General features: G+C 32.3%; 2 protein-coding genes across 4 annotated transcripts; one reads left to right on the forward strand and one right to left on the reverse strand.

The window, feature by feature from the left end:
- Positions 1 to 925: 925 nt before the first annotated feature.
- On the forward strand, positions 926 to 5,325 carry LOC126870996 (protein yellow-like). Of its 3 annotated transcripts, none has more exons than XM_050629315.1 (6): positions 926 to 1,109; positions 2,991 to 3,284; positions 3,365 to 3,564; positions 3,774 to 3,981; positions 4,191 to 4,526; positions 4,910 to 5,325. In XM_050629315.1, exons 2-6 carry the CDS (start codon positions 3,023 to 3,025, stop codon positions 5,137 to 5,139), a joined length of 1,236 nt encoding a protein of 411 aa, XP_050485272.1. In that variant the 5' UTR covers positions 926 to 1,109; positions 2,991 to 3,022; the 3' UTR covers positions 5,140 to 5,325. The 3 variants fall into 3 exon arrangements, with proteins under 3 accessions (XP_050485272.1, XP_050485270.1, XP_050485269.1); XM_050629313.1 differs by having other exon boundaries at positions 3,021 to 3,284; XM_050629312.1 differs by lacking the exon at positions 926 to 1,109 and adding an exon at positions 1,681 to 1,735 and having other exon boundaries at positions 3,021 to 3,284.
- On the reverse strand, positions 5,095 to 12,235 carry LOC126870985 (X-linked retinitis pigmentosa GTPase regulator; the record flags this gene model as incomplete). Its single annotated transcript, XM_050629280.1, has 10 exons — positions 5,095 to 6,192; positions 6,385 to 7,483; positions 7,815 to 7,901; positions 7,994 to 8,115; positions 8,310 to 8,474; positions 8,660 to 8,812; positions 9,226 to 9,549; positions 9,851 to 9,913; positions 10,109 to 10,201; positions 12,097 to 12,235. Coding segments are annotated over 10 exons (2,373 nt in total), but the record flags the coding sequence as incomplete, so codon positions are not given.

Raw genomic sequence — 12,235 nt, forward strand, 5'->3', positions numbered from 1 at the left:
TAATTGAAATAACTGATGCATACATTTCATGCAAAAACTTGGTACGGAATCTTCAATGTCTGTAATTATTTTTGCAAACCTAAGGATAACATCGTTTTTTTTTTTCTGTTGACGGTAAGAATGTTTTTGTTTTTGTTCGTTTTGTGGTTGAGACTGACGATAAATCCAAGCATGCAATACCTGTTCTACTCGTTTCAATAACCGGACCAAATAAAGTACCTATTCAATTTTGTTACTTGATTTATCTACTTTAATCTCCCATAGAAATATTTTTGATGACACATTGGTTTGATGACTCAGATATTTATAGAAAATGTTCACATCGATGTTATTTTTTATGTCAAAAAATAACTATCTTCTTGCTCTAAATCAATTGTCTTTAATTATTAATAATTGTGTTAATATATCGCTATTGTTATTTAAATATGACCGTCTTAGGCTATTTAATTCAGATTGTTTTCATCATGGCTACGAGTGCCTCTATCAAAATCCGCATTTATTTACGGTAGGTACATATAAAAAATGTTACGCACTATGTGCGCTATTGAATGGATTTCCGTTTACCGGATGAAGCTGTTTGAAGCTTAAAGAGTTTTGTGCTGTTGCTTCGACTGCTGCGATTTTTCACGGAAGCGTAACAAAAGCAACGAACAATAATTAACGGAAATAACACCGGCGATACAAACGCCGCTTTATATAATAACGCTCTTTAATTACAAAATATTGCCATTATATTATGATTTTTATTTCCGTTAAAATAGTTTTTATTTATAATAATTGGATTTTATTTATAAATAATACATAAAATATGAATTAGTTCCCTTAAAAACTTTAATCTTCTGATTATCGAAACATTAATGTACATTATGATCGTAATCATTTAGGAAGACTTCTAGCTATATAAAATATCATAGCACAATGGACCATAACGTCATTCCGTCTTGATCCGCTTCAGCTGAAGGTCGGGTTGTTCTTCGAATACAAATAACGGACCATTCGCGTCCTCATTATAACATTCAGGTTTAGGCAGCCTCAGTTCTACGTTTTTCTTCGATCATACCAGTTCAACCTTGCCATTGGACGTTCGACTCAAACAAATAGAAACAGAAGTAAGGAAACGTGATTTCAATTTACTAGAACAATTACGGGGACTTATTTTCCATTATTACATTTCTTTACAAAAATTCGATAGAGAAATCATAGTCGAATAAACGTGACGAAAGTGCCTCTAAACCAAATTAAATTTGCGTGATACGTCAATCGAAAGAGTTCGTTAAGGAAATCGCCTCGACAAAGTTTCAGCCTCCTATCATTATTATTATAAAATGCCAATTTTACATTAAAGTTATCAAGTGACAACATTTATATTTTTGCAGTAAAAACTGCCTGTCGTATTTATTAATTCACAATTTTCTCAGATTTTTTCGAGTGGTGTGTTATAATTAAAAAACTTAAATACCCAATTTTTTACCCTTTCGTGCATCTAAGAGTGACTTATTTTGCAATTCTAAATAATTTTATGTTTATCAAACGAGTGAATTTAGAATGTTTTATCTTCTGCTGATCTTCGTCGTTGTCAACGTTGATCACAGGATTTATTCGCTCAACATCGAAGATTTCGTCGAGTATTTCAGTAGACCTTATAATGTGTGTCATATATCTAGTGTGTTGTAAGAAATAAATTATCGCAGTGATATGCGAGCAACAAAAATTTTATTCCCAAGCAGCCAATTCAGTTTGTTTATATACTTTATGTTGCACTTATACCTTTTGCTGTTAATATAATGGTTCGTGCATTGTATCAATGATATAAATGCACGGATCATTCTTACATAAGCAGAAAGCTAAAAGATAGCGATTTTTAATTTTTTTAATCGTGATATTCTAAAAAATCTAAAAAAGTTACGAGTTAATAAACACGACATTAAACGTAATATGTAATTCATATTTGTAAATATAATAGATATAAAATGCAGCTCATAATATGTAAATCATATTTTGGTTAATAACTATCTTAATAACAGGGGAATAAAACATTGTCGAAATGGTTTTACTAGGAAGTTTTTTCGATTGACGTATCGCAAGTTTAGTTTGATTTCGGATCGCTATTGTCATACTTAATCAGCTACGCCATTTAACAGATAATGTCATTTCTTTAAGCTTTTCTGGCTATAGTTCGTATAATTTTAAAACAAAAAATAATTTAAGAAATATTTTAGGCTGTACTTCTTCTTAATATATTCCTTAATTTAACTAATTTTAATGTAATTTTCTAACTCACGTTTTGTGCTTAGAAGTACTTGCACGTAGTGGGAAAGACAATTTAGGATCTTTGCCTGGTATCTATTACGTCTGCAGTCTATAGAAAAGACGTGATAGAATAATTGCAGGCTATTTAACTGCATTTTCTTGCCTATTGTATCGTCATTATTGTATAGAACTTGCATTGAAAACTCGAGTTGTAGTGTTATAATTATACATAACTATGATTTGTATAAAATATTGCTCACAAATTACATCGGATAAATACGTAACCAATATGATAATATTTGAAGTAAAAACGTATGGAAGAGAAAAAATAAAAATTAGTATCTATTTAATAACAAGTGGAAGGATCTCTTTTCGATTCGACTTATATTTCAATTTACATTCTGTGATGCTGTTTCTACTTTCGAGATGTATTTTTATCTCCTCCGGGCGACTGATTAAATCTTTCGTAAGATATTTTAAGTTTTCATGATTGTAGAAACCAAGAGTGACATACTTCAATTTAGCACATATACGTATACAACATAACAAGATTTTGTAACAAAATTTGTTTGTAAAGAGAGACGTTATTAAAAATATTTAATTTTTCGTAATATATATGATATAAGAATCTGAAAGGCATAGTTCATTCGCGTATTCATACGTGTATATGCGTGCATATATATTTCACAGGGATAATAATTAATCGAAAATGGATAGAAATTTTCTACGTAACGTTACAGAATCTATATCTTCTATTTTTCGTTTTGTAGATATGTGGGGCGTTTTGTTGTTTGCGTCTCTTGCATTGACTAATGGCGTCGAACATAAAACAATTTATTCGTGGAGCAACGTCGAATATAATTTTCCAAATGACGCTATTCGAGATTCTCTGATATACAATGGTGGATACATACCCGAAAATAATATGCCACTTGGTCTAGAAAATTGGAAAGACAAGATATTTGTTACTGTACCTCGATGGAAGAATGGCGTCGCGTCCAATTTAAATTACATCTCAAAGAACGATCCATCAGGTACCTAAGTTGGAAATTTTTAACTCTTAACTTTAACGTAGTAATTAATATTTCGTTTTCTTTTTTTTATAAAAATATAGAATGCCCAAAATTAACTCCCTATCCTAATTGGGAAACGAATTGCATTAATACACCTGATGGCATTGTAAGCATCTTCCGTGTGAAAGTCGACGCATGCGATCGATTATGGGGTGTCGACACAGGTACTGATGACATTTTAGGCAATAGCACACAAGTACGACCAGTGAGAATTTTCGTAATCGATTTGATAACAGATAAGGTAGTTTAATAAATTTATATTAATTAAAAGCTCACGTTTTAGCACACATTAATTGCAAATTGTAATTTACATATTTATTATTTGCATTAGATTGCTTTTATTATGATCTTCGTTTCAACACACACACACACACACACGACATCTTTTATATTACTGAAACAAAGAAATGAAATTATTCTCTAATAGTAAAAGTTATTTAATAATTACAGATATTGAGAATATATCCTCTAAAAAGTACAGACCAAACTTCAAATTCTTTCTTTGCCGATTCGGTAGTCGATGCAGATCCAGATAATTGTGACAACGCACACTTCTACATTTCCGATTTAAGCGGATACGGTTTGGTTGTTTATAGTTGGGCCAAGAACGATTCCTGGCGAATCTCGCACAATTTCTTCTACTTCGATCCTCTTCATGGTGAGATATTTTATATAGCAAAACATTAAAACGAAAGAAAATATACAAATATGAAAATACCATATTGTATATTTCTTTCAAAATATATCTTCTGTATGTTAACATATCTTTTAAAATATTTTATTTTCTCATACGAACATATTGTTTTACGCTAATACGGCTGTTATTAAAATTTCACGAAAAATTGTATAAGTAGTTCTTGTTTCCAGGAAACTTTAATATCAGTGGATTCAACTTCCAATGGCAGGATGGCATATTTGGAATGTCTTTGTCCGCACCACAAAGCGACAATTATAAAACTTTATATTTCCACGCGATGGCTGGTATCACTGAATTTTCCGTATCTACCGAAACCTTGCAGGATAGCACGTTAAAGAAAGCTAGTAATTATGGTGATTTTCACGTCGAGGGTACGAAAGGTCCACTTACTCAAGGACCTACTTCTGTGATTGATACGAACACTGGTATCGATTATTTCACTCAAGTAAGCAAAAATGGCATCGCTTGTTGGGATACCAGTGTCGAATTAAATCCAAATACCTTCAGTAAGTAATAATTGAAATAATAATTGCCTTCTTGTATTTTTTCCTAAATAATTATTTACTTGAGGATTTATTTGTGATTCTGAGAAATATATATAGCTACAAAATATCATTATTATAAAACAATTGAAAACCTGTATTATCAAAGATTCAAGTAACGTTATAATGATTGATAAATAACCATCATTAGAGATTCTTCTATTGTGTTTATCGAGTTTCTTTTAAGGAAACCTGTCGCAGGAAGTGGTATTTCATCCCAAACAGGATTTTATGTTGCATCGATTAATTCTTACCTAACGAAATTCTAAGAAATCTGACTGGCATTTTGTACAAAGCAACAGTGTATCGACATATTTATAAATCACCATTGTCTTTCATTTTTGCAGTTCTTGCAGTTCAAGACAACACAACGATGATCTTTCCTAACGATTTGTCGATCGATCGGCCCAACAATATGCTTTATGTGCTCTCCGATAATTTACCACAATTTATGTTCTCTACTTTTGACACGAAAAAGCGTAATTTCTTCATCACAGCGGTCAACCTCGATTCTTTAACGCAGATGTGCAAGAAACAGGATCTCAAACTTAAGAGACGTCTTCCTCATATTCTTTAATTAAAAAATATGAATTTGCATAAAAATCGCAATCTAAGTAGCGTTTAGAATAGAAGTGATTTTATTTTATTTCTCTAAATCTACCTTTATTTATTCACAGAAGTTATACAAAAGAATATTCAGAATGATTACACGCGATATGTGAAGACCGCATGAAATATATGTTGTAACTATTGTTAATTCTAACCGTGTTACAGTTAATTTACTTTATCCCTACACCGAATTCTCAGTCATTTATGTCAAAAATCATTCTGTTTTAGAATACATGTTATATCTACAAGTAGTTTCGCCACTGAAGTATTGTTTTACGAGTACGGTAAAAGGATTCCATTATACACATTTGACGGGTCACAATTCGACTTTACAAAATTATTTACTTGATTTAACGAAGTATGTATGAGCACGAAAAAAAGATGACGCTTGTTACAATTCGGTTTATGATACAGTATTAATACTTTAAAATATTCAGATAATATCAAAATATTTGAAAAAAACATTATTTTGCGTAAATTCATTTTCCGTCGCCATAATTATTTTTGATTAGATGTTTTTTACTGCTAATAATACTCTTCTACGCTTCTAGGAATAATAGATTTCGATGTTATGTTTCTAATCGTAAGTACATTTTTCATCCTTTACATCGTCATCTTTATTACATGGAATTGTTTGGTAAAAAGTGAAAGAAACGATTAAAAATTATACTGCCCCATTATACGAGAGTTTCTTCTATGAACAATGGAAAAGAATGTTATCTCTGATCGCAAATAAAATCATTTTTTAGTATCACTTCACTTGGTCCCAATTTCACGTTCGTCATACACGTATTGTAAAAAATACAATGAAATATAATACATCCTTGAAGACATCTTAATCATAGGATAATACACGTTTTCGACTGAAAATGAAAGAAATTTGTTGGAAAATGTTATATTAAAAATATGTATAAACACAGCGCTATACATACTTTGGATTTTTGATTCGCAATGCCAGTTGTCTTCGTACCGTTCTCTGTTGCTTGTGGCTTCTTACTTTTAAATATCTTCGACATTTTACCTTTAACACAAAGCAAAAGAAGCAATGTAATGTAAATTTAATATTGACACAATATCGGAAATTCATTAAAAACGTAACAAATAAATGGCATTATTCGAAATATACGTAGATATTTTATGTCTATTTTATTGTAGCTTTTTCATTTTTTAGATAAATCTTTTTATCATTTTCTGATTACTTTATACCGCTTACCAGTTCTTGGAGGCGGCGACTGCACATCAGCATCGTCCTGAACATTATCGTTATTCATTTTTTCTTCTTCAATAATTTTAGCTTTGTCGGTTTGTTTGTCGATCTCTATCGTGTCTTCCATGTTCACTCTCGACCTTGTAGACTTAATACTCCCGCTACTCCTCGTGGATTTCATCGACCCTGATCCCTTTTTTTTCTCCGACTCATTTCCTTCAATTGCTTCTGGTTTCTTTTCTGGAGTATCTTCCGTCTTTATTTCATTTTCTCTTTCCATCGACGATGTTTTCTCATTGTCGGTGGAAGAATTTTCATTTGTAGATTTTAATCTCGGTGGTTTTGGCGGTGGCGTGGAATCCGAGGGAGACGTTTGTTTCTCAGGACTCGTCTCTAGTTTAGTATCATCGCCATTGCTTGGTTCCATCGACTCTTCCATTGGTTCTGTCTTAACATCTTCACTATTCTTTCGTTTACCATCTGTTTCATCTTTATTTTCCGTATTACCATTTTCAATAGTAATTTCTTTTTTGTTTCCCATATTATTTATCGTAGCTTCTGTGGTCGTTTCGTTATTGTTTCCTTCGTTATTTTCCTCTTTATCCATTGATTCAGATCTCTTTTCTTTTTGGACGTTTTCGCTTTTAACGTGTGTCTTCATCGTTGATTCTTCTTCCTCCTTCTTTAGTACTGAATTTTCGTTTTCTAGTTTCGATTCTTCGGATTCGCCCATATTAGCTGACATTTCTTTCGATGCCATTTCAGCGTTTTCTTCGTTAGACACAGCATTCGATGATATTTCTTCTGGCTTGTCATTCGTAGATTTTTCAGGACTATTTTGAGGACTATCTGATTTTTCGATATTATTCATGGAATCTATAACGTTATTCGTGACATCATCTACCTTATTTTTTATGTTTTCTTCGATTGTTTCCATAGATGTTTCCACAGCTTCCTGTGCATTTGTTACAGATTCCGTAATATTATTTCCTTGATTCAACCTATCTTTGATTATTTCATTAACATTTTCGTCATGAGTCTCACTTTGCAGCCTGTTTACGGGAAGCTTTAATGGTGGCAATGAATTTCTTTTTTGAATGTGTTCCTAGAACGTAACAGAATTCATATGTTGATTTATTTTTTCTGAGAGTTAATCCTTTCTATTATATTAAATATGTGTCAAGTTTATGTGTCAATGGAATTTTCTTTTAAAACATTCCTTTTATTTATTGAAACAAAACTAAGATTGAGATATGCATATAAATCAGTGGACTGCAGCAGGGTTCAGGTACAATTCTATCTTTGACAGGTTGTAGAATTTTTTTCTTCAAATTGTCGTAGTAATCACGAGAAAATTTTTTTAATTAATAATCATAGAATTATAGGAATCGTATAAATTAATGGAAATTATTGTTTATGAAGCGAATTGTAATTACCGTTTGCGAGTTGTCTTCTTTTTGCGAGCGATTATTCGTGTCACGTCTTTGACCGACTAAGATCGTGTGGCAGCCACCACACGCAACCTTCGCAAATTTAAAAATTATCCGTATTTTATTAAATCTTATATGGATTATACATACGAGGAATAATTAAACATGCAGATAAATGTAATTACATCCGAAACGAAGAGCTCCTTGTATCTTTGAACGAAAGTCAGTTCATGGACGTTGTTCTCGTTCTCCTCCAATCCTAATTTTCCGTGCCTTCCGTCGCCACACGTATACAGTTTTCCAGATTCTGCCACGAAAAACTAATGTTATAGAAACGAGGCATAATAACCTTTGTTTGACGTATCTCTCGTATTTATCGATATATTATAGATATTTTAATAAATAGCAATTTTTTAAAAATTTGTATTAATTTTCTATGAAAAATAAAAAATAGAGAATGAGATGGCGAGAATAATCGGTAGAAATTGTAATAAAACTTACCAGTAACAACAGCGGTGTGACTTTCCCCGCAAGATATTCGAGTAATTGTTTCATTTCGAAGCATGCCACGTGGAAGAAGTTTCGGTATATGAAGTTCCGACAAATTAGTTCCTAGACCAAGCTGACCGCTCGAATTACTTCCGGTGCAATATAAATTCCCATTTTCTGAAAAGCAGTAAAACACGATAGATCAGGAGAATGCTCTTTCTATTCAAAATTTGTAGGGCAAGCATGCGAGATCTAGGATAAAATTGGTAGTAAAATTTAATGTGATTTTTACGAATTACTGTTATCATTTAGCGTAATCTAATTTGTGAAGATTGGAGTTTATGTATGTACATATATTATACCAGCTAGAATGACGGTGTGATGACCACCACACGCGACATGTACAGCAGGACTCGGTAATTGCATCTGTTTAGGCGCGACCTGTGTAGAAAAGCTGGCATCGATCCCCAATTTCCCACTTTCTGACTCACCACACACGTAAACGAGACCACTTTCTGAAAATACCGTTTGAAATTCGAAGAAAATTTGTTAACGCGGTGACACGCGCTACATTCACTTTTATAATGTTATTTTATAACATAAGAAATTACTAATAATTGTTACAATATAGATATCAATATTGAAATTAATATTTTCTACTCGTGCAATACTAAATACTATAATTCATAGTTTGCGCAATTAAATTTATCTTAATACAAATCGGAAAATGCTCGACGATATCTTGAAATATCTTTTTATATATTTATGAAAAACAAATTAACCATTTTCATATCATAATGTCAATTAATTATTTTTGTATCTCATGAGAATTACAATTTTAGTTAAAAATCAATATGAAAAAATATACATCAACGTGGTTCGTTCTTTCTTTTTAACAATTCTCCGATGTTTTCAATTAACGAGTTACCTGTCAGAAACGTGGAATGATAATATCCGGCGCTAATTTGTTTAACAGGTTCAGGAATATGTACTTTGGTCGGTTTGTTCACCAAGCCAGATACATCTGGAAGTCCCAATTGGCCCTCGAGGTTGCTACCCCATGCGAAAACACCACCATCGCTGGTAAGTGCGAGAGAATGATGGGAGCCAGCAGCAATTTGGACGACCTTTGATCCTGATAGTCCCGAATCATACACCAATACAGGAGTATTTACGGAATCGCCTATTGCGGAAATTCCTCGACCAAGTTGTCCTTCTTGATCGCTGCCACACGCAAAAATCTTCTGCGATCCTGAAACATCGTGAATTGCTTTCCTTTCCTTTGAATACTTCAAGTTGGAGGTGTTTGATAGGTTACTATTATTATTAGATCGTCACTAGATAATGATCGCTTCACACGAAAGGTAAACGCTATCAAGGAACAAAGAAAGAGAGAAGATACTTATAAGTTAAAAGTTGAATGACTGAGAAGCGGTAGAGAAGTTTCGAACACGCAACGTTATAAATGTGATTACACACCGTAACCAATGTGCCTACGTATATTTAGAAGGTTTTTGGTATCTGTACTGGCATAAATGTCAACAATGCCTTACCTGTGCAAATTAGCGTGTGTGCTCGTCCGCATGCAACGTGAGTGACCCTTTCCGGCTTCAGAGCTAAAAATTAATAGGTTGTATTATGAAAATTTATGATAAATTGAAATGATTGATATCATTTTTGTTTTTCGAATCAGATGGTCGCAAAGTTACAGAAGCTATAGAAATCTCAGTTATGGAATTTGAAAAGCTAATGTTTTTTTACAAAAATATATAAATGAATTTTAAATATTTAAAACAACGAACGGTACGGACCTTTTACACAGGATGGCTTGCTGATATGATTTTTATGACCGAGACCAAGTTGACCCCAATCATTGCTTCCGAAGACGAAGAGTCTACCGGTTTCTAAAATCAACGAGGTAGAACTTTTGGTTTCATACGTATTGCTTCACAGTAATAATATCTCTGGTCTTTTTTGTTTACGAATTATCTCATCTACGATAAACAATCGTTCTAATCTTTCTATCTACAATAAATAGACACAGATTTTTTTTTATAACGAATCAACCAAATTTCAAATCGCTAATTTAAAAAATGAAAATTGAACGATTTGTTATTAGGGACTTTGCCGAAAAAGTATTTCATCGAAAAACCCAGGTATTAATATTTGAAACAGCAGAGTTTACGTGCTTAGATAATTTCACGATTAACTGGAACTGTTGATAATAGCAGTATGTCGACTTCGTTCGTATAGGTATGTTACGTGCCAGAGCATTGCGTGGCTATATCGATTTACTGGACAGTGGCTATCCCCGTATAAGCGTAGGTCGACACTACCTTCTTTACGAACCATGTTACAGAAGCTGTAAATCATGATAGTTTCGATCCTGAGAATTTTATACCAAACTTGTTAGATCAATATTTTACCTTGTAAAATATTCGCGAGAAGTTTGTAATATAAACTCTTTATTCGAAATAAATTTTTAATTTATTCTGAAAAATTCAGTCTGCGATCGAAGCTCGATAAGACAGGTGATCTTAAAATTTGCAAAAAATGTTTGGAGAGCAAGAGAAGGTATAATAAGGTAAGTCACGAAAGCACAAGTCCGAAATAAAAATTAAAATATTAATTTAATATGGAAGAAAAAAAAACGATCCATATAATTGTATTATACGTTGTTGTTAATAGTAAATAGTAATTTATAGTATCTTTGATGTGTATTAATCGTGATAGTATCGTGACGCAAGTAAGACGCGTAATGAAAGTGGACTAGCATGCGAGATGTTAAAATAAACCAGTAAATATCGTCATAGAATAAAAATACGCTGCTATTTTAATTACTTCTTTTTTCTTTGCGAAACGACGATACGAATAGTTCAAGGATGGCGAAATATTCTTACAGTATAGAAAACAAGAGTTATATATACGATTCAACTATTTGACTAGAAAATACTATACTTTATAGAGGTCCGTTTTTTGAGAAAGCCCTTCGATCGATAGAATATTTTAGTAAAGATGTTACATTAAAAATACGTAACAGGATAATACATAAAGTATGTCCACGTGCAACATTAGTGTCATTGAAACGTGTACAGTCATTCACGAGCTCATCTATTGATTTCCATTAAAATCAAGAGCGGTCGTGTCCAGATCGATAGAGTAGCGCGTAAGACATTCGCTCACGTTTGATACGTTCTGTGAAAACTTTTATAGAGATATGAAATAGAGAAAAAAAAATGGATCAAACAAGTATATGGGTATAGCTAAAGAAGAAGATCGAAGAGAAAGAAAGTACATAGTTTGTCATGGATATAAAACAAAGTATAGTAATGGTCGAGTTTATAAAATCGATTAAAGTGTAACTTCTTTTATGATTCACTATTTCTGCTTATTGAGCAATTTCCAAAGTTTCTTTGCGTTTGTTGTATCACTGTCGTTTACTTCTAACAAAGTATGTAATTACTTTCCCATGGAAAATAGCGCGGATCAATTAACGTTTAATATTGCAGTACCGATAAAGATTTATGAAATCGATAAATATTTATCTGCAACATACAAAATTCTGCGACTTGGTGTTTCATGAAGTTAGGATCAAATATTTTTCACTGTTGTCCTTTCTTTTAATGGATTCATTCAGTGGAAATACTTATATGGTAATATATATTATTACAAATAAAAAAATAATAGTAAATAATAATGATCTATAAAAAGGTTTGTAAAAATAACTTAATATTGACATTTTTACTCTATTAGCATCGATAACTGAAAAAGATCTTGCAAGAAAAAATGTTTAACTTACGACATATAACAGCAGAATGTTCATCTCCGCAAGTAATAGAGAGCACCGGATCCCTGCGTATGAAAAAATGCGATGCAACGTTGTCCGCAAATCTACTTCGTCCAATTGTAAATACTGCTCCTGTTTCTAAAAAATCATG

Source organism: Bombus huntii, chromosome 11 (genome assembly GCF_024542735.1).
Source record: "Bombus huntii isolate Logan2020A chromosome 11, iyBomHunt1.1, whole genome shotgun sequence".
Lineage (NCBI taxonomy): Eukaryota > Metazoa > Arthropoda > Insecta > Hymenoptera > Apidae > Bombus > Bombus huntii.

What these genes read in the sequence shown, in the direction of transcription:
- LOC126870996 (XM_050629312.1), top strand. Translation starts at nt 1,696, where the DNA reads ATGCGAGCAACAAAAATTTTATTCCCAAGCAGCCAATTCA. An exon ending in TCGATTTGATAACAGATAAG is followed by an intron (nt 3,565 to 3,773) that starts GTAGTTTAATAA and finishes TAATAATTACAG; the next exon opens with ATATTGAGAATATATCCTCT. An exon ending in CTACTTCGATCCTCTTCATG is followed by an intron (nt 3,982 to 4,190) that starts GTGAGATATTTT and finishes TCTTGTTTCCAG; the next exon opens with GAAACTTTAATATCAGTGGA.